Source organism: Thamnophis sirtalis, unplaced genomic scaffold, assembly GCF_051295495.1.
Source record: "Thamnophis sirtalis isolate CommonGarterSnake01/CBP01778 unplaced genomic scaffold, rThaSir2_p1.2 scaffold_4, whole genome shotgun sequence".
Classification (NCBI taxonomy): Eukaryota; Metazoa; Chordata; class Lepidosauria; order Squamata; family Natricidae; genus Thamnophis; species Thamnophis sirtalis.
The window spans coordinates 31,560,661-31,580,360 of NW_028261384.1; the positions used below are offsets into that span (position 1 = coordinate 31,560,661).

General features: G+C 41.6%; 1 protein-coding gene across 4 annotated transcripts in view; it reads right to left on the reverse strand.

The window, feature by feature from the left end:
* Nucleotides 1-19,700, reverse strand: part of SGCE (sarcoglycan epsilon) — a 49,011-nt gene that overhangs the window by 2,726 nt on the left and 26,585 nt on the right. For 3 of the 4 annotated variants that reach the window (XM_014057480.2, XM_014057482.2, XM_014057483.2), the window contains 5 exons: nt 18,939-19,101; nt 8,764-8,975; nt 7,857-7,883; nt 3,445-3,633; nt 743-786 (listed from right to left, as the gene is read on the reverse strand). In XM_014057480.2, coding sequence (XP_013912955.1) covers nt 743-786; nt 3,445-3,633; nt 7,857-7,883; nt 8,764-8,975; nt 18,939-19,101 — 635 coding nt within the window. The remainder of the gene's footprint in view (nt 1-742; nt 787-3,444; nt 3,634-7,856; nt 7,884-8,763; nt 8,976-18,938; nt 19,102-19,700) is intronic. The other variant, XM_014057481.2, reaches the window with a different exon arrangement.

Sequence of the window (19,700 nt, forward strand, 5' to 3'; positions counted from 1 at the left end):
ATAAAAAGCGGATTGTTTTTTGCTATCATACTTTGCTTTGGCTGTCCAGAATATATGCTGCTGCTGTTTCTTGCACAGGTTCTTGAATGTAAATTGGAGTTGGTGAATTAATGTCCTATGGTTTTCAAATGATAAGCTGATATAATGTTGAAATCACTTTAAAGGTGTGTGTTCATGCATATGTACTATATTCCCAGACAAGACAGGAAAAAACAAAAAGTGCAGCACTGATTGCTTTGGTTAACCTGCTATTTAGGTATGTGCATTCTTAGTTTCTCTTGGGGTTGAGATTCTAGAGGCTTTATATATGTAAGTGCTTTCATCTTCAAATATATTTTGGAGCCTCCACAATCAACAGAATGATATTCACAGCTAAACTCAACAAGACATCAGCAATGTATTGAGTTATTGCTATTACTGTTATTGCTGCTGTGAACTCAATAACCGACATGGCTCTTAGAACTGGGTATTCTACAGATCAGTAGACAACAGTTGTTCTGAATCCCATTATTTTCTAGAAATAGAGAATCCATGACCATTTTTGTGTTTCATTTAACCAATCTAGGAAGAAACAATTTTTTGTTTCAGATTTTGTTTAATCTGAACATTAGTTACTCTGAAATGAAGTCAGAACTTCTGGAACACAGTATTTTGTATGACTCCATACTATTTCCATTTTATGTAAATTTCATTTCTTTATAACCCGGCTCATTTATTTTTATTTAAAAAACATAAAAATCACCTTCTGTTTGCTGCTGAGGAATCTGAGTCTGATGAGGCAGGTTCCTATAAATAATAATTTTAAAAACTTTTAATATGCTATTATGTTTGTAAACAATAGATGCCATTGTTCTTTCTTGTTATGTAATTTAGAATCCATAAAAATAAGAATGCAAAAAGACTGCATTTATTTTCACTGTGATTACAGTAGCAGTTTTCCTCTATATGCATATATACACGGCAGAAAATAAATGATGTTATGTGTAAAAGGATATCAAAGACATATTTCAGAAAATAACCTACCCACATAACCTAACCTAATTAGTCCTCCAAACAGAAAAGTTTATATTGTACAATTGTTTGCTAATTGGGATTTATAAAAATGACATTTTAAATTATTTTGGCTATCATACCTACTTTTATGAAGCAAAAATAAAGTTCTTTCAAAAGTGGGGAAATCTAATGCTTTTGTGATCATTCTGCTTTCTTTTGCATTTCTTTTGGTCTATTATTTGCATATCATTTTTCTCTTTATCAATATGTTATCAATATTTGATAGCTGCCTATATATATATATACGCATACATACATACATTACATATACTATGTCTTAGGAAATATAATACTATATAATCCTTTAAAGGTAAATCATCTCCAATTTTTTTAGTTTTTATGATGCCAGAATAGCTCTTTATTGATTTTCTACAAACAGAAATTATAAAATACTATCACCATCTCTCATTAAAATCAGAAGTATTCACCCCCTAGCTATTCAAGATAAGAGTCATTCTACTTGAAGGCAATAATACCTCCCAAAGACCCGTCAGATCACACAGGGTCGGCCTCCTCCGGCTTCCGTCCACCAGCCAATGCCATCTGGCTACTACCCGGGGGAGGGCCTTCTCTGTAGCAGCTCCGGCCCTTTGGAATGAACTCCCCGCGGAGATCCGGACCCTCACCTCTCTCCAGGCCTTCCGGAAAGCCGTCAAAACCTGGCTGTGCCGGCAGGCCTGGGGTTGATGAGTTCCCCTCCCCTCTCGACTGGTATGGCTGTGTGATTTTCGTGTATTTTAATTATATGTACTGTTGTTTATGTTCCCTTTCCCCTTTGAGTTGTTCGCCACCCTGAGTCCCTCCTGGAGAAGGGCGGCATACAAATAAATAAATAAAAATTAACTCTAATTAAAAAATATATATCTATTGCTATCTGTTGAAGAAGACTTCTGAAAATCCCACAGGCAGTCAAGAAAACACACAAATGTATCAACAAACAATTCACCCGAATTTTTCATTCAAGGCACAAATGACCAGGCTCAATTGATTCTACTTCAGATACATTATGTGAAGATCTAGCATTCTTCAGAAGGCTCTAATACTGCAACGGTGAAAGAAAAGATAATCTGATTCTTAGGAATCTACACCAACATAATGACACATAATAAATAAATCATCTAGTTAATTTATAATTTTAAAAAACGTTTTGTTTCTGGACTTATTCACATTGCTTAAAAATTGCTAGATGGAATTTAGTATCATAAAATGGGTACATATTTATATTTAATACTGCCTCTATTGCCTTTCAAAAAACCTAACTTTTAAAGCTATAAATGCCAAAAATGACCTGCTAGAGCTGATTCTATGAAGCACACAATGGGCAGTTCTGGATATATCATTCAAGGTCCTGAAATATCTGAAACCTTTGGAGCAACTTATGCTTAATATGCTACATATAAAATTTTAATGAGCCAAATTAAAGCTTCTCTTCCCAGAATATATTTTGACTAAATAATATTTCATTTTCCATCTTGTGCTCATTTTGATCATTGTTCCCCATTACTGACATGCAGCAGTGGTGGTGCCAAAGTCAAAAAATAAATCACACTTGTTTTAAGACATTAATTAGTCAGACATCATATACCAAAGATATGCTATCTGATAGTATATTTTAGTGATGGCAAATATGATTTATCTGAATATGATATTATGAAAATCTAAGATACTATAGGGCAATATTAGGAAAACTGGAAGAGGGCATATGTAATCCATTTCTCATCCCTGGAAGTATCTCTGAGAGACATTCAGTTCTTCAGCTATAAATGATGTCTTAAAGTAGGAACTCATGAGCCAAGTCTTGCCCGTTAGGTCACAGAGGGCCCAACATCTGAAGTCATCTGTTCTATGGTCCTAAAAAGTAACATAATTTGGTCCATTACACAGAGAAAGATTGCTTGTTTCTCTTTGGGAAGAAACATTCTCCATTTGCTTCAGCATAGGGAGAGCAATAACTATCCCAGAAATGATAACAAGAGAATGGCCTATGTCCCTGTACAGAGAAGGATACAAAGCGCTTTCATAAAAGAATGAAATTAGATAACTAAATGTTTGAGGTCCTTTTAACTGAGTAACAATGTCAATTGTAACTGTAATAATTTTTTTCAGAAACAAACAACAAATAAATTACAAGAATGTGTTCTGCATGCATAGCTGAAATTGTTCTACGTGGCTTTCCCATCTTCTGTGCATTCTACAAGAGCTGTAAATAAAATTCAGAATCTCAGACAACATTCTGAGAATGTAATCTCAACAACTCTAGGACCACAACTAGGCTGAAGACTTTGTCTTATAAAGTAATATTACCATAGTTTTGTAGTTAAAAAGCTTAGCAGATGTCTATCAAAATTCAATTAAAACACCTCTCTTCAAGCAATCTATAGTGATACTTACTGTTGTGTTTGCATCAGCGGCATGCTAGTATTGTCATAATTGTCTGGGTGAACAGGTGGTACAATCTCACCAGTGACTGGGTGAAAAACAGGAAGTGTCGAGAGTGGCCATGCTATCTCCCTGTTTTTTGCCATCTCCCGGAGTTCTTTTGTGGATTTCTGAATGGCACTGTGATGGACCAGCTGAATACTAGATAAAAAGGAAACATTTTTTTTAAACAGGCCTTATCATAATGAGTGCTGCAAAAAAATAATCTCAAACAAATTATTGTCAAATAAATTCAAAAGATATGATCTATATAAAAAATTATTGAATGTTATTTTGGGGGGGAAATGTTACACACAGGCGTGCGTGCACACACACACACACACACACAGGGCACAATTGTCTCATGATTTCATTTCCTTACGAAAACAAAGAAAAAGATCATAGGCAGGTAAAAATTCAGTGGAAACTTCCAACTTCCTGTCGGCTTCTTGACTGAGCTTCCTTGCAGGAATTTATCAGTTGACATTGGAAATCTGGTTTCCTTTTTTCTCTCCCCATCTTTCTCCCTATTCCTTTGCTTCCTTTTTCCCTCTTTTTCTTCTCTCCATCTACCTTTTCTTCTCAGCAAGCAGGTAGGGGGCTGCTGCCACATGGTGAAGGGACCGAGGAGTGTGGGGGTGGGGAGGAAGCATATGCAAACAAAGAGGGACTGGTTGAGGATGCACCATTTCTTCATTGACTTTCTTCTACAAGCTTGCCACAAGTAAAGTGTCTGATAGGGAAGGTGGCAAGGAGTGTTGACAATCCCACCAGTTCCTTCTGGGGCCCCATGGACTTATGGGAAACTGCCAGCGAATAGTGAAAATGAGTCTCCCATGATAGCAGCTGACAATGGGCTGTGGTAGCCCTGAATAGCAGCAGTGCAGCAGCATCGATACAGCAACAAAATTCCTGAGTTTTATTACTTTGGGAGTAATAGGTCCCTGCATTCTGTTAGTTAGCTCAAAACCTTGTAGGCAAAGTTTTGCCCAATGATGCAGTGTTTTAGGAAAGGTTGCAAACTATCAAACAGACACTATTGTTTTAATAGTACAGAGATATAACCCTACTGAGAAAGACAGTTCTCATTTAGCAATTGTCTTTCAGTCATTAAGTGAAACAACCTAAGTCATTAAGTGAAACAACCTAAGTGAAACTATGCTTATGATCTTACTTCAGGTTTCCTTTGTTTTATAGACCTGTGAAGGTTGCAAATGCAAGGATTGGTTGTAGAGTTACTTTTTCATCACTGTGATAACTGCAAACAGTTAAAAGGATAGTCACTAAATAAGGACTACCTTATACCAAAATAATATTCAGTAAATTTTTTATATGCTTCAAACAAGATAGAGTAGGTAAGTAGGTAGGTAGGTAGGTAGGTAGGTAGGTAGGTAGGTAGGTAGGTAGGTAGGTAGGTAGGTAGGTAGAAGGAGAGAGAGAGAGACAGAGATGAAAGAAAGAAAGAAATAGGGGGAGGGAGGGAAGGAAGGAAAGAGGAAGAAAGAAAAGAAAAAGAAAAGAATGGAAGGAAGGAAAGAGAAAGAAAGAAAGAAAGAGAAAGAAAGGCTATATAAAACCTGCAAAATTTCATCCAGTCCATTCAATCTTATTCCCAGTTCCTCAATAGGAATTAAAAGATGATCTGAAGTTTACTGCATTTGGGATACCTTTTTCCCATACAACAAAGAGTGGATCATAATTAGATAACAATATATAGTGATTATTTCTTTAGATCATTATGGTTAATATTTCCCTCTTTCAAAACCAGCTGAAATTTGTTTCAGGGAAGAAATTTCCACCAATACCAAAGGCAGCCTTTCTGAGAGTCAAAACACTGGAAAATTAATAAAATGAAGAGCTGCCATAAACATACACAGCTGATATTTAGAACCTATTAAAATTCAGTCCCACAATTGACGTTCTTTCTAGTTTGACTTTACTTCTAATTACAGTACTGTGCAAAAGTTGTAGGCAAGCGTGAAAAAATGCTGTAAACAAAGAATCTTCCAGAAATATAAATAATGATTGTTTATTTTTGTCAATTTTCAAAATGCAAAGTGAGCAAACAAAAAAAAATATCTAAATCAAATCAATATTTGGTGTTACTACCTTTTGCCGTCAAACCAGCATCAATTCTCATAGGTACACTTGCACAAAGTCAGGGACTTTGCAGGATTATAGTCTGGTGTATGATCAACCAATTATATCCAAACAGGTGCTAATGATCATCAGTGTCACACGTACGTTGAAACCCAGTCATGAACCGAAACAGAAACCGCTGTGTAGGAGACTTAAAACTGGGTGAGGAACAGCCAAACTCTGCTATCAAGGTGAGGTTGTGAAAGACAGTTTCATGTCATGGCAAGATTGAGCACAGCAACAAGACACAAGTTAGTTATACTGCATCAACAAGGTCTCTGCCAGACAAAGATTTCAAAGCAGACTGGGGTTTCAAGATGTACTGTTCAAGCTCTTTTGAAGAAGCACAAAGAAATGGGCAATGTTGAGAATTGTAGACCCAGTGGTTGGCCAAGGAAACTCAGTGCAGCAGATGAAATACACATCAAGCTTATTACCCTTCAAAATCGGAAGATGTCCAGCAGTGCCATCAGCTCAGAACTGGCAGAAAACAGTGGGATCCAAGTACATCCATCTACTGTCCGGAGAAGTCTGGCCAGAAGTGGTCTTCATGGAAGAGTTGCAGCCAAAAAGCCACACCTCCGACCTGGGAACAAGGCCAATCGACTAAAGTATGCACGAAAAACATAGGAACTGGGGTGCAGAAAAATGGCAGCAGGTGCTCTGGACTGATGGGTCAAAATTTGAACTATTTGGCTGTAGCAGAAGGCAGTTTGTTTGTCAAAGGGCTGGAGAGCGGTACAATAATGAGTGTCTGCAGGCAACAGTGAAGCATGGTGGAGGTTCCTTGAACGTTTGGGGCTACATTTCTGCAAATGGAGTTGGAGATTTGGTCAGGATTAATGGTGTTCTCAATGCTGAGAAATACAGGCAGATACTTATCCATCAAGGAGGCATATGATTGGTCCCAAATTTATTCTGCAGCAGGACAACGACCCCAAGCATACAGTCAAAGTCATTAAGAACTATGTTCAGCGTAAAGAACAAGAAGTCCTGGAAGTGATGGCATGGCCCCTACAGAGCCCCTATCTCAACATCATTGAGTGTGTCTGGGATTACAGAAGGATGTGAGAAAGCCTACATCCACAGAAGATCTGTGGTTAGTTCTCCAAGATGTTTGGAACAACCTACCAGCCGAGTTTCTTCAAAAACTGGGTGCAAGTGCACCTAGAAGAATTGCTGCTGTTTTGAAGTCAAAGGGAAGTCACACCAATATTGATTTGATTTAGATTTTTCTTTTGTTCGCTCACTTTGCATTTTTAAAATTGACACAAATAAACAATCATTATTTATATTTCTGAAAGCATTCTTTATTTATAGAATTTTTTCACACCTGCCTACAATTTTTGCACAGTACTATATATGAAAAACTTTATAGATTCAATATAATTTACATGTCTGTTTAGCCTATTTGTGCTATAGAATTACCATTATAAAACTGTAGCCCATCATACATTATTGAATTAAAGTTTCCATCATCCACAGCCAGCATTGCTAACACTAGGAGATGTATTTAGCAACACTGAAAAGGTAACAAATCCTCTTGTTTTGGATGGATGAGCAATCCATATCCTTTTAGATGTTGTTGTAATAAAGCTCCCAACTTGGACCATCTTGCTTGAGTTCCAGGAATTCATAATTTGGCAACACTATGAGGATCAGAATTTCCTTCTCCTGTTCTTAAGTATCAGAAATCTATTCCACTGAAGGAACTCTGTATAATCAAGCTCATATATTACTGCTTTCAGTTTTATAATTATTTGGCTCCTTATTCAGAAAACAAATGTTCTGAACTTAAGATACTCCTTTCACAAATCAGAATTTTAATCTTTTAATTATCCTATGAATATTTATCAAAAGGAAGCACTTTACAGATAGGATAGAATTATAGTCCCAAAATTCTCAGTTAACAAGAGGATGCTCAGTAGGAATTTTGGAATTATAGTTCAGCAGATCTGCAAGGCATCAGATTGTTGAAGAACTACCTTTAGATATGGATTTAATCCTTTCAAAATCCAGAAGTACAAATTTTGGTTTTAATCTATTTTATTATTAATGTTAGCCCTTTTTATTTTGCCCTATTCAACTCCTTATAAGTATTTTTTTTCCAAAGCAGCTAACTTGGCAATGAAGGACAAGATAATGAGGATGAAAATGGTATACATGTATATGAAGCATGAGAAGCTCCTAGGAAATGCTTAAATTAAAAGATGGGAGAAAATAACAGGAAAGAAGAAGACACTTACTCTGGTGTTTGCATGTTTCTCTTTTCCCTAAAAATAAAACAAAAGTTATGAATTAAATAATAGCATTGATATTTGGAACATTAAATCTAAGTGCTGATGGAAATAGGGAATGATATGGAAATGCTGGCTTTTATTACAACAGGATTGTGATCCAAAAAAGCCATAAGAAAAGAGCCAGAAATTGGCTCCAAAGGGCTGTCCCAGCAGCTAAGCTATCCTCAAACAGAAGGTTCTTTTCAGCTGTGGGACCAGAAGTAACTGCCCTTCACAGAACACTTTAGCTAGGTTTGCATCTGTGAGCTTCTGCCTTCATACAAAAAGCTTGAACCATAACCTGGTTCATGTCCTTTAGGAGCATTTACCACAACTTTATGAGAAGGCATGAGTGAAGGCATAGAAAGAAATGAAAAAGAAGAATAACACAGATATAAACACGTGAATATGCAGGACAGATGATGGACTCAAAGGTCCCCAGAACATGGGCATGTAAAATGGAAGAGGACTATGCTTGTTTTCTTATGACTGTAATAAAAAATGGATTTGATATGTTGCTTGCTGCTTTTTCAGTAACGCTTTCTTTGGGTTTTATTGTCCTAAAATTCAGTTCACAATGTCAAGAATGTTTATTTTAATTATTAGAAAGACCTTTTTCCTACTTTTAATTCTAAATGAGACAAGTTAACTTTCCTTTTTTTAAAAAAAAGAAGAATTCCTTGGTTTGTAATTTCTTAACGAATTAAGATTGCTAGCTTGAAATATAATGGTAGAAATTTCATTTTAGCACACGTTTTAGAAAATATGAAGCACTGTTTTCATGAACTGAATTAAGTTGAACCTAAAAATCTTTTTGCGTGTGTAGAAATGTACAAGAATGCACAGTCACATATTAATGCTTCAAAGTACTCACACTCCTTCCCGCCGGCAGCACATAATATAAGCAAGTATTAGAAAAAGCACCAGGGCAACCGCAGAGGGAACTGCCAAAGTAATGAGGAAGTCTGAATAATAATCTCTGCTTTTCAGGTTCTCAGAAGGTGGCTTATATTCGCCACCATCTGGTAATATGCCTTCTCCACGGATCACTTCTTGATAAGTAGAAATTTGCTGTGTTTTATCAACCTGATACCAAAAGTACAAAAAGCATTTTAGACTTCTTTAGAAAAACATGCAAGCAATAACTTAACAAACATATACATTTGCTTATTACAAAATCTTAATTTCTCAACTTTAATAATGTTGATGCCACAATAAGACACTGTAATCTACCCAATTACTTTAATATACAGCATAAGGTCCAATAAAAATATTGTAAGAAATCAGTTTACTGAACCAGTTTTCTTATAAATACTTTTCATGAGGCTCAAAGATCATTTGTACAAGAAAATGAAATACTCTATAGAACTCATAGTTTGACCCAACAGTATAAAAAATAATTTTACTGGAGACAAAACTACAAATATGTTTGGAAGTGTTGCATGAAACATATACACGCAAGGCAGTTGTGGGTTCTGGATCCCATTGCAGCACAACATGCGCATGCGTACTTACTGCCCATGATGCTCCAGCTGCTCAGTGGAGCATCGCACAGGCGCTGTACACTCTGTATGCGTAAGCCCCGACCGGCTCAAATACAGGTAAGGACGGCAGGCAGGCCCTTCGGAATACCATACCGGAACGGTATCTGGTGCTTCCAGCAGGCATCGGTACACCCATACCAAGGCGTACCAGTAGTATCCCACCACTGACACAAGGTATCACAGCAGATTTTTTTTCTGTTCTCTTTTCCTTGTGGCTCATATAGTAGAAGTGAACAAGATTTGTTTTCAATGTATTTAAAGTTATTCTATTTCTTAGATTTATATCCTGTTTTTAAAAAAAATTCGGAAGCACTAGGCAACAAATAAAAAGCTCACTCCTCTTATTTTTCTACATGTCAACCCTATGAATTGAGGGGCTGACAAAGAATGACTGGCCCCGAGATGGACTTGTGTCTAGTGTCTCTAATGCCAACCCATCACCTTCATCTCTGCACCATGCTGATTACTCTGTTTAGATTTCTGGATTGCATAGCCTTATTAACCCTTATATTTAAGTTATAGTGTAGTTTGTTTTTAACTTAATGTACAAGTAAGGATATCATGACTTGTTGAATACATTATAATTTATAAATAATCTTAACATTATGTATGATCACTCCCTGTGTGTGTAATTTAAAAACATGCTAGTCAATTGTTAGAAACTCTACTGCAACAACAAAACTATCCCGGCTTACAAATACAATGTCTTTTGCTAAACATTGCCCACACTGCATGAAACAATTGCTCTTGATTGAGGGATAGAATCAAGCATTAGTACCATTTTATAATGCCTTGGGAAGACTATACTTGGAATATTGCATCAATTTTGGTCATCACAGTGTAAGATGCTGCTGAAACTCTAGAAAGAGGGCAAAGAGCAACAAAGATGATTAGGGGACTGGAGGCTAATATATGAAGTACTGTTGCAGGAATTGGGTATGTCTAATTTAATGAAAAGAAGGACTAGGGGTGACATGATAGCAGCCTTCCAATATCAAAGGGGCTGCCACAAAAAAGAAGGCAATCTATTCTCCAAAGTGCCTGAAAGCAGGGTAAGAAACAATTTTACAGAAACTGACCAAGGCCATCCTAGAAATAAAGAGTACCTGACAAGTATTCAATGGAACTTGCCTTCTATCCAGGGGTGGGCATGCCCTATATGCGCACTTGATGCACGCTGTATGCACAGTACAGTAAAAATTGTTCTGCACATGTCAGAACAAGATGACGGTACCTGGAGAAACAGTTGGGGGCATGGCAGGCCTAGATCGTTGCCGCTTCCAGCGACCCAAGCCACCAAACCACTACCAGTTCAGCTGAACCAGTCAGAACCGGTAGGAACCCCTACTGCAGCTTTTTAAGAACACGTTGGACAACTGCTTGTCTGAAATAGTATAGGGACTCCTGCTAGACAAGTGGGTTAGATTAGAAAAACTTCCAACTTTTATTCTGTTATTCTGATTCGGTTCCTCTACCTACAAATGCGTGCAAAGGAACAACTCCTAGGCTTCCGTTCTCTATTATCTATTATCCTTAAGGATGCAAACACACTTTCTAGAAAGCTGAGCTTAGCCTTGCAAAATAAGGAGACTGTAAAAAAAGCTCTTGTAGACTCTCAGCACGATTTTATTGCGGTCCCATGTAGCTGATGAAAGAAAATGCTCCAGTAGCAACAGCAATAGCATTTAGACTTATATAGAGAGCTTTCCAGCCCTCTGTAAGTGGTTTACAGAGTCAGCAAATTGCCCCAACAATCTGGATCCTCATTTTACTGACCTTGGAAGGATGACGGGCTAAGTCAACCTTGACTCAATAATGCTGACAAAAGCACAGATCTTCTCGAGAAATATGTATGTGTCAGGCCTGTAGTTATGTTCCTTTTAGGATCTTTGGCCTGCCACACTTTCTATTATTTCACTCTGCTGTTTCAATAGTGTAGTAGTTGGGAGGGAGGAATAGAAAAGAGTAGAATTGTGGAAAATGTTGTTGTCATTCTTTTCTAGAAGACCAAGGTCATCTTTTGTCTCCGCACCTCTACACCCGACCGGAAGCAGCTGGGTGGAGATGCCAGCATGGCCGAAGAAGATTGGACCATGTGATGGATTTATGGGTGTGGGGATAAGATCATGAATTTTCAACTGGGTGGAATCCCAGGAAGTGTTCAGAATTGAGATTCCACAGATGGTTGCCAACATGTCGGTTTTATTAAATTGGAATTTTAAGGATAGCTCTGCCTTGGACTCAGATTTAATTCTGCATGATATTTGGAACGCTGACAGCATGTTTGTCAATTTGTCTGCTCAAATTGAATGTTTACCTCTCAAGGGTGGCTTTGCAGGGGTTTACCGTATTTTCACCCATATAACCCGCCCACGCAAATAACCCGCCCACGTGAATAACCTGCAGATTTTCAAGATCGTGTAAAATGTTTCCCGTATACCCCGCCCATTTATATAACCCGCAACGAGTAAGCCGTCGGCAAACATTACATTAGCACTATTCCATCGGACCTACCCATTAAAACCAATCGGAGGAGAAAGCCTGGGCGAGCTGGGGAGGGGTTGGAGGAACTCAACTCAAGGGAGAGATCTTGAAATTCAATAGAAAAAAAAATGCTTGGGTTTCGGGACGCCTTCGTGAAAACCCCACCCCTGGCTATGGGCGAAGTGACCAGGAAGAAGCAGGAAGGAACAACTCCTAGGCTTCCGTTCTCTATTATCTATTATCCTTAAGGATGCAAACACAGAAGCCCAGATTCTGCAGCCCCTCGCCTTCTCTGGGCTTGGAAGCAGGAAGGGAAGGGGAGCAGGCGGCGGGGCGGCTGTGGCTCCGTTTTCACACACACACACACACCTCCCTTCTTCTGCTTTGCTCTGTGAAAGGGCTTCACTGCCGAAGCATTTTGGTTTTTAAAAAAAAAACACCGTCCCTTTCTCTCTCCAGTTAACAGGGCCAACCCAAGTGGTGCATTTTATCTGGGAGACGCCACGCAACGAGGGAATCTCCTTTTGGGGGGGGGGGTGAGACGCTGACAGAAAAAGGGCAAGCAGTGGCCGTGTGAGGCGGCCTTGAGAGCTCCAAACGACCTACCGTACTGGCTGGCGAGGTTAGTTCTCTAAAGGCCGTTGAAACCTCCGGGGAAACCCCTTTTTCCACCCTCGGAGCCCCCGGTGCTTCCTCAACCCCCCCCACACTTTTTCCTCTTTGGTTCACCCCACCCCGCCCTCAAGGGCCCGGGACTCTGGGAAAGTGTGCAGCTGGGGGGCTGGGGAGGAGAGAGCGTCTACCGTTCCTCACGGGAGGCACTTCGAGCCCCACCGTATCTGAGAGGCTCTTAGTCGTCGTGTGGGAGAGGAGAGAAAGGTTAAAATGTTTTTGAAACATAAAAAGAATCCTTTGTGGGCAAACTTAAAGCTGCTGGGCTGCACGGGCTTGCTGTAAATTGAGGGCATGTTTTGCCTTTATTTATTTTGCCGCCTCCCCTTCCCTTCCTCGGAGGGGAACGCTCGGAGCAAAAGGGACCCCCGCCTCGTTAAAGCCGCATCCGACGCTTCACCTACAAACGATCCCGATTCTCCCGCGTCCTTCCTTCCTTCCCTCCCTTCAATGTACCGTACTCTTCCTATAAAGAGAAGGGAAGCGTGAACAAACTCCGGGCAGGAGATGGGCTCCCGTAGAGGTACCAGAAGTTTAACCATTTCACCTAAGCCACAGCTCGTCCTCTCTTGGGACAGCCTTCCACCGACATTAAAACGATGCGTGAACTTGCGAAAAACTGTGGCAGGCACGGAAGGGAGCAAAAAAAGAAGCGAGAAACGGATATTTTCTCCCTCTCGTGAAGGGGGGAGGATCTGGTGCTTTCCGGCTCGGGCTCCTTTTCTCCCTTTTCCTGCTTGGGTTTCGGGACGCCTTCGTGAAAACCCCACCCCTGGCTATGGGCGAAGCGACCAGGAAGAAGCAGGAGGTGGGAGGAAGCCCGGATTCTGCAGCCCCTCGCCTTCTCTGGGCTTGGAAGTCCGGCAGGAAGGGAAGGGGAGCAGGCGGCGGCGCGGCCGTGGCTCCGTTTTCACACACACACACCCCTCCCTTCTTCTGCTTTGCTCTGTGAAAGGGCTTCACTGCTGAAGCATTTTGGTTTACAAAAAAAAACATCGTCCCTTTCTCTCTCCAGTTAACAGGGCCAACCCAAGTGGTGCATTTTATCTGGGAGACCACACACACACACACACACACACACACGACACGTGCGGCAGGAGGAGCGGCGTCCTCCGCGCTCTCGGCTGCCACAAACGCCACGCAACGAGGGAATCTCCTTTTGGGGGGGGCAAAGCAGGGCAGTTTCTCGCCGTTCTGCGAAGCTGGGAAAGGATGCGGGAGTTTCCTTCTTCTTCCTGCCCCCCTCCGTCTCCCCGCTGCCACCTTTCAGTCTCCCCAGCCTCGTCCGGGAGAAGCGGCTTGGTGGCGTCTTCCTTTCGTACCCTGGTTCGCCTCCCTCGCCACCGCAAGTCGCCTTTTGCCCCCCCCACCCAAATAATAATACTAAATAAGCAGGTGCGCCGCTTGGGCTGGCTTGGCTTCTCGGTTAGATAAGACCAGCCGGTGCCCCCCCCTTTTTTTTGCCGGTTTATTTCGTCGTCATCCGCCAACCCCAGAAATCCGTGCAGTTCCAAAGCTGAGCGAGGCGAACGATCCCGTGAGGAACGGTAGATGCTCTCTCGCCTGCCAGAAGGGAGCAAAAAAAGAAGCCAGAAACGGCGAGGGGGGGAGGGATCTGGTGCTTTCTCCGCTCCTTTGTTATTTTTTTGCTCCCTTCTGGCAGGCGAGAGCATCTACCGTTCCTCACGGGAGGCACCGCCGTATCTGAGAGGCTCTTAGTCGCCGAGCGGAGAAAGCACCAGAAGGGAGCAAAAAAATAACAACGGATTTCTCCCTCTCGTGAAGGGGGGAGGATCTGGTGCTTTCTCCGCTCGGCGACTAAGAGCCTCTCAGATACGGCGGTGCCTCCCGTGAGGAACGGTAGATGCTCTCGCCTGCCAGAAGGGAGCAAAAAAATAACAAAGGAGCGGAGAAAGCACCAGATCCCTCCCCCCTTCGCCGTTTCTGGCTTCTTTTTTTGCTCCCTTCTGGCGAAGGGGGGAGGGATCTGGTGCTTTCTCCGCTCCTTTGTTATTTTTTTGCTCCCTTCTGGCAGGCGAGAGAGCATCTACCGTTCCTCACGGGAGGCACCGCCGTATCTGAGAGGCTCTTAGTCGCCGAGCGGAGAAAGCACCAGAAGGGAGCAAAAAAATAACGGATTTCTCCCTCTCGTGAAGGGGGGAGGGATCTGGTGCTTTCTCCGCTCCTTTGTTATTTTTTTGCTCCCTTCTGGCAGGCGAGAGGCTCTTAGTCGCCGAGCGGAGAAAGCACCAGATCCTCCCCCCTTCACGAGAGGGAGAAATCCGTTGTTATTTTTTTGCTCCCTTCTGGCGAAGAGCCTCTCAGATACGGTGGTGCCTCCCGTGAGGAACGGTAGATGCTCTCTCGCCTGCCAGAAGGGAGCAAAAAAATAACAAAGGAGCGGAGAAAGCACCAGATCCCTCCCCCCTTCGCCGTTTCTGGCTTCTTTTTTTGCTCCCTTATGGTGAAGGGGGGAGGGATCTGGTGCTTGGCAGAGACGGGTCCTTTGCGGGCGTACCTCGGCCAGCTTGCAAGCCGTCCACGCAGCTTTGGCATCCGCGCAAACCCAAGATTACAGCCGGCAATCCAGACACAACCAACCTCCCCACCCTCGAAGAGAAGGAAGCTTGGGGGAAAGCGAGCCACCTGCAGTTCTCTCGCCCCTTCGCCAGTGCCCATCGAGGCAGCCCGGGGAAGCCGCTGGCTGCCTGAAGCCGAAGAGCCTTTGCGAAGGGGAGGCTTCTTCTTCAGACGCTACTGCTACCCTCACCGGGGTCGTTCGCCTCGCTCAGCTTTCGAACTGCACGGATTTCTGGGGTTGGCGGATGACGACGAAATAAACCGGCAAAAAAAAGGGGGGGCACCGGCTGGTCTTATCTAACCGAGAAGCCAAGCCAGCCCAAGCGGCGCACCTGCTTATTTAGTATTATTATTTGGGTGGGGGGGGGCAAAAGGCGACTTGCGGTGGCGAGGGAGGCGCACCGGGGTACGAAAGGAAGACGCCACCAAGCCGCTTCTCCCGGACGAGGCTGGGGAGACTGAAAGGTGGCAGCGGGGAGACGGAGGGGGGCAGGAAGAAGAAGGAAACTCCCGCATCCTTTCCCAGCTTCGCAGAACGGCGAGAAACTGCCCTGCTTTGCCCCCCCCCAAAAGGAGATTCCCTCATTGCGTGGCGTTTGTGGCAGCCGAGAGCGCGGAGGACGCCGCTCCTCCTGCCGCACGTGTCGTGTGTGTGTGTGTGTGTGTGTGTCGTCTCCCAGATAAAATGCACCACTTGGCTTGGCCCTGTTAACTGGAGAGAGAAAGGGACGATGTTTTTTTTTGTAAACCAAAATGCTTCAGCAGTGAAGCCCTTTCACAGAGCAAAGCAGAAGAAGGGAGGGGTGTGTGTGTGTGTGTGAAAACGGAGCCACGGCCGCGCCGCCGCCTGCTCCCCTTCCCTTCCTGCCGGACTTCCAAGCCCAGAGAAGGCGAGGGGCTGCAGAATCCGGGCTTCCTCCCACCTCCTGCTTCTTCCTGGTCGCTTCGCCCATAGCCAGGGGTGGGGTTTTCACGAAGGCGTCCCGAAACCCAAGCAGGAAAAGGGAGAAAAGGAGCCCGAGCCGCCGAGCGAGCCCACTGCCGCGAGGAAAGTGGTGGTCCCAAGCTCTCCCTTTACCGGTAGTTAATCTGTGTAAAATATTTTGCGTATACCCCGCCCACTTTTATACCCCGCAGGGGGGCGCTGTGCATGTAAAAAACGCATATAACCCGCGGGTTATATGGGTGAAAATACGGTAGATATTATAATTATAGATTCAAATAATTGGTTTACAAGCCATTAAAATCACATGTGATGGCAGCACTGCTACAATTTAAAAAGTGTTAATTCCTTTTGATCAATGTGTATATTACACAATCACAGATAAAATATGAACAGGATATACAGGTATCCTCAACTAAGAATCATTCATTAGCGACCAAAATTACAATGGTGGTGAAAAAAGTGACTTATGGCTGGTCCTCAGACTTATGACTGTTACAGCATCCCCATGGACCATATGATCAAAATTTGGGCACTTGGCAACTAGAATATATTTACGAGAGTTGCAGGGTCACAAGGTAATTTGATTATACATTGTAACCTTCCCAGACAGTTTCTGACAAGCAAGTCAATGGGCGAAGCCAGATTTACTTAATGACTACCTGATTCACTGGAAAAACTGCAGTGATTTGTTTAACATCATGGCAAAAAAGATCATAAAATTGTGCACAACTTATTTAACAACTATCTTGTTTAGCAAAAAAAAATTCTGTTCCCATTTGTGGTCATAAGTCAAAGATTATCTATAATTAAGCCTTAGATTAGACCAGATCCAAACTTTATCCAAAATTCTTGAACATAGCTGATTTTGGCTGATCTCCAAAACCTTATCAGTATTGAATCTGGTTCAGTATTTGCAAAAAAGGCAACAAGGAAACCTACAAAGCTTTAAACAAATTAGGAAGAAGAAAAACTTCAGAAAGCAATGGGAAGCCTCTTCCATATTTTTGCTAAGAAAACCGAATGGCAATGAAGTTATTGGAATCAGTCTCAATTTATGGATGTCTATATATATAAAACTTTTAAAATATGTCGTACCAACAGTGCATCTTGTCTCTTCTTTGATCAATAGAAAAATACATCACAAATCCTGCTAAAAGTGCTACTAACTGTAATTTTCTGATTATAAAAAAGCAAAGGCTATTCTTTAAATAATAACTTATTTGTAAATAAGTGTAAGGACATAAAGAGCTGGTTTATGCCAACTCACACCGTTAGTCTAATTACTGTATAATCTATTCCATTCATCTCTATTTATGTTTTGATGATAACTGTCAGAATCTCTGTAGAATAAGCTAAAAGAGGCTGGGTGATCCTGACCAACAATATTGTATCTGTACTGGAGATGCTAGGAAGGAATTTTGATTTTTTTAAAAAAGAAGAAGAAAATTACTCTACATTCATGTGTCTATTTACAATTATTTTTCTCTGATTGCTTTCAAGTGCATCAAAGCCATTTATTATCCAAATTTAAAATCTGTTTTAGTTCTATTAGGGAAACTGGTTAAAGGCAAAGATGCAAATAATGAAACAGTATGCTAAACAATAGCCAGTTTGGTGTAGTGGTTAAGGCAGGTGTGTCTTGAATATGACACCCCTGCCTTAACCACTACACCATACTGGCTATCATTTAGCATATTTTTTCATACTCAAGACCCACGAGCTGGATCCAGCCTGCGGGGTGCTTAGATCTGGCCCACCAGACTACCCTGGAAACAGCAAGGGACCAGCCCACAGTGCCTCTGCCAGAGAAATTGCTCGAGGGGTGGGGGGGGACATGGCCAGCCCTCCCGAGCTCCATTTTCGTTGGCAGAGAGTTGAAGGAAACTGTCACAGCCTAAAACGGAACTTAGGATCCTGCTTTTGCTGCAGAGCGCTTGGGCCCCCACAGGCGACCCCAACACAAGTGACATCGACTTAGCCACACCTATCTTGGCCCTGCCTCCCCCAATGTCAAACCAAACCCGATGCGACCCTCAATGAAACTGAGATTGACACCCCTGGGTTAAGGCATCAGGCTAAAAATCAGTGAATTCTAGTTCCTGCCTGGGATACAAGGCCACCTGGGTGACCTTGAGCCAGTCACTTTTTCTCAGCCTTGAAAGGAGGCAATGGAAATACTTATGAAAAATCTTTCCAAGCAGGGACTTGTTCAGGCAGTCTCTAAGAATCAGATATGACTGAAAAGAACATACCCACAGAATTAACAAGAACAAATCACAGTTTAGTTTTCTTCAATAAGTTAGATTTTCATCAGTCACAAAATGGCATCCTGGGGACAAGCACTACACATTTTCCAAGCAGGGACATTGCAGAGCATTAAGACTTTCTTGTTTGTTTGTTTTTCTTTTGAAGATGCTTCGCTTCTCATTCAAGATGTGTCTTCACCTCTGACAGGATAGTGGGGAATGGAAGGATTTATATTCCTTGCAGACAGATCATTTGCATCCTTTTAGAGGGTCCTTGAAGCACTTGGAGGTCTATCTGTCTCCTCAGGGTCACCTGAGTAGTGCTCCTGGTTCCTGTAGTCTGCAATTTTTCCCCCTCTGGAAATCCATTCCAACTCCCACACCATTCAAGGGTGTTCATCCCAAATTGTTTAACTAAAAGACTGTAGATAGACAACCATGACTGGATGACTGAGAATCTCTACAGACATTAAGACTGCAAGTGACAGAAATTATGCCCATCCCATGAAATTAACTACATAATAGTTTAAACCTTGAACAGCTATGTTCATTCAATAACCTCCATTCAATAACTCACCAAAGAAATTTTACACCAATCTATGTGAAACTGAGTACGGAACTTTTTATCACAAGTTATTATAGGTTCCATTTCTTGACTGCACCTCAGCTGATTTTGTGGGTTTTCTACTTCTCGTAAGCAGGAGGAGAATGTAACATCTGCACCAACCATAACATAGACACTGCAAAAAGAAGTGGAAACAGTTTTAGGATGGTCATTGACAATTTTTTAAATTAATCATTTGTTTTATTTCCTTTCTGTGAATGAAAACGGGTTCCAATTTTAGCAATTTGACCACCGTTGTCTAATTCAAGTTATTTATACAAGATTAATAATAGGAGCATAAGAATATAGTTTTATCAAATCCAAACACATAAAATATGTAAACTAAATAATAACATGCTTTGCAAAATACTCTTTGGCAGCAAATATAGATTTTTCTAAAGATAGATAAATAAAAACATTGTTTAAAAATATCTATTTTAAAGGTATTAAAGAAGAGACTGGACCACCATTTGTCTGAAATGGTATAGGGTTTCCTGCTTGAGAAGAGGCTTGGACTAGAAGACCTGCAATATCCTTTCCAATTCTGTTATTTTGTTATTCTGTTAATATTCTGCTAAAGACTCATTATTTAGGAGTCAAAGTAAGCCATGCTTGCAAAAATAAATATATTAACTGATTTAAGTTTGAGGTTTGTTATTACTGTTCCATGTTAAGTTTCTACTTCTCAGCCTGTTTTCAACATCTTCAAATAATAGAGTAGCTTTCAAGTACTTG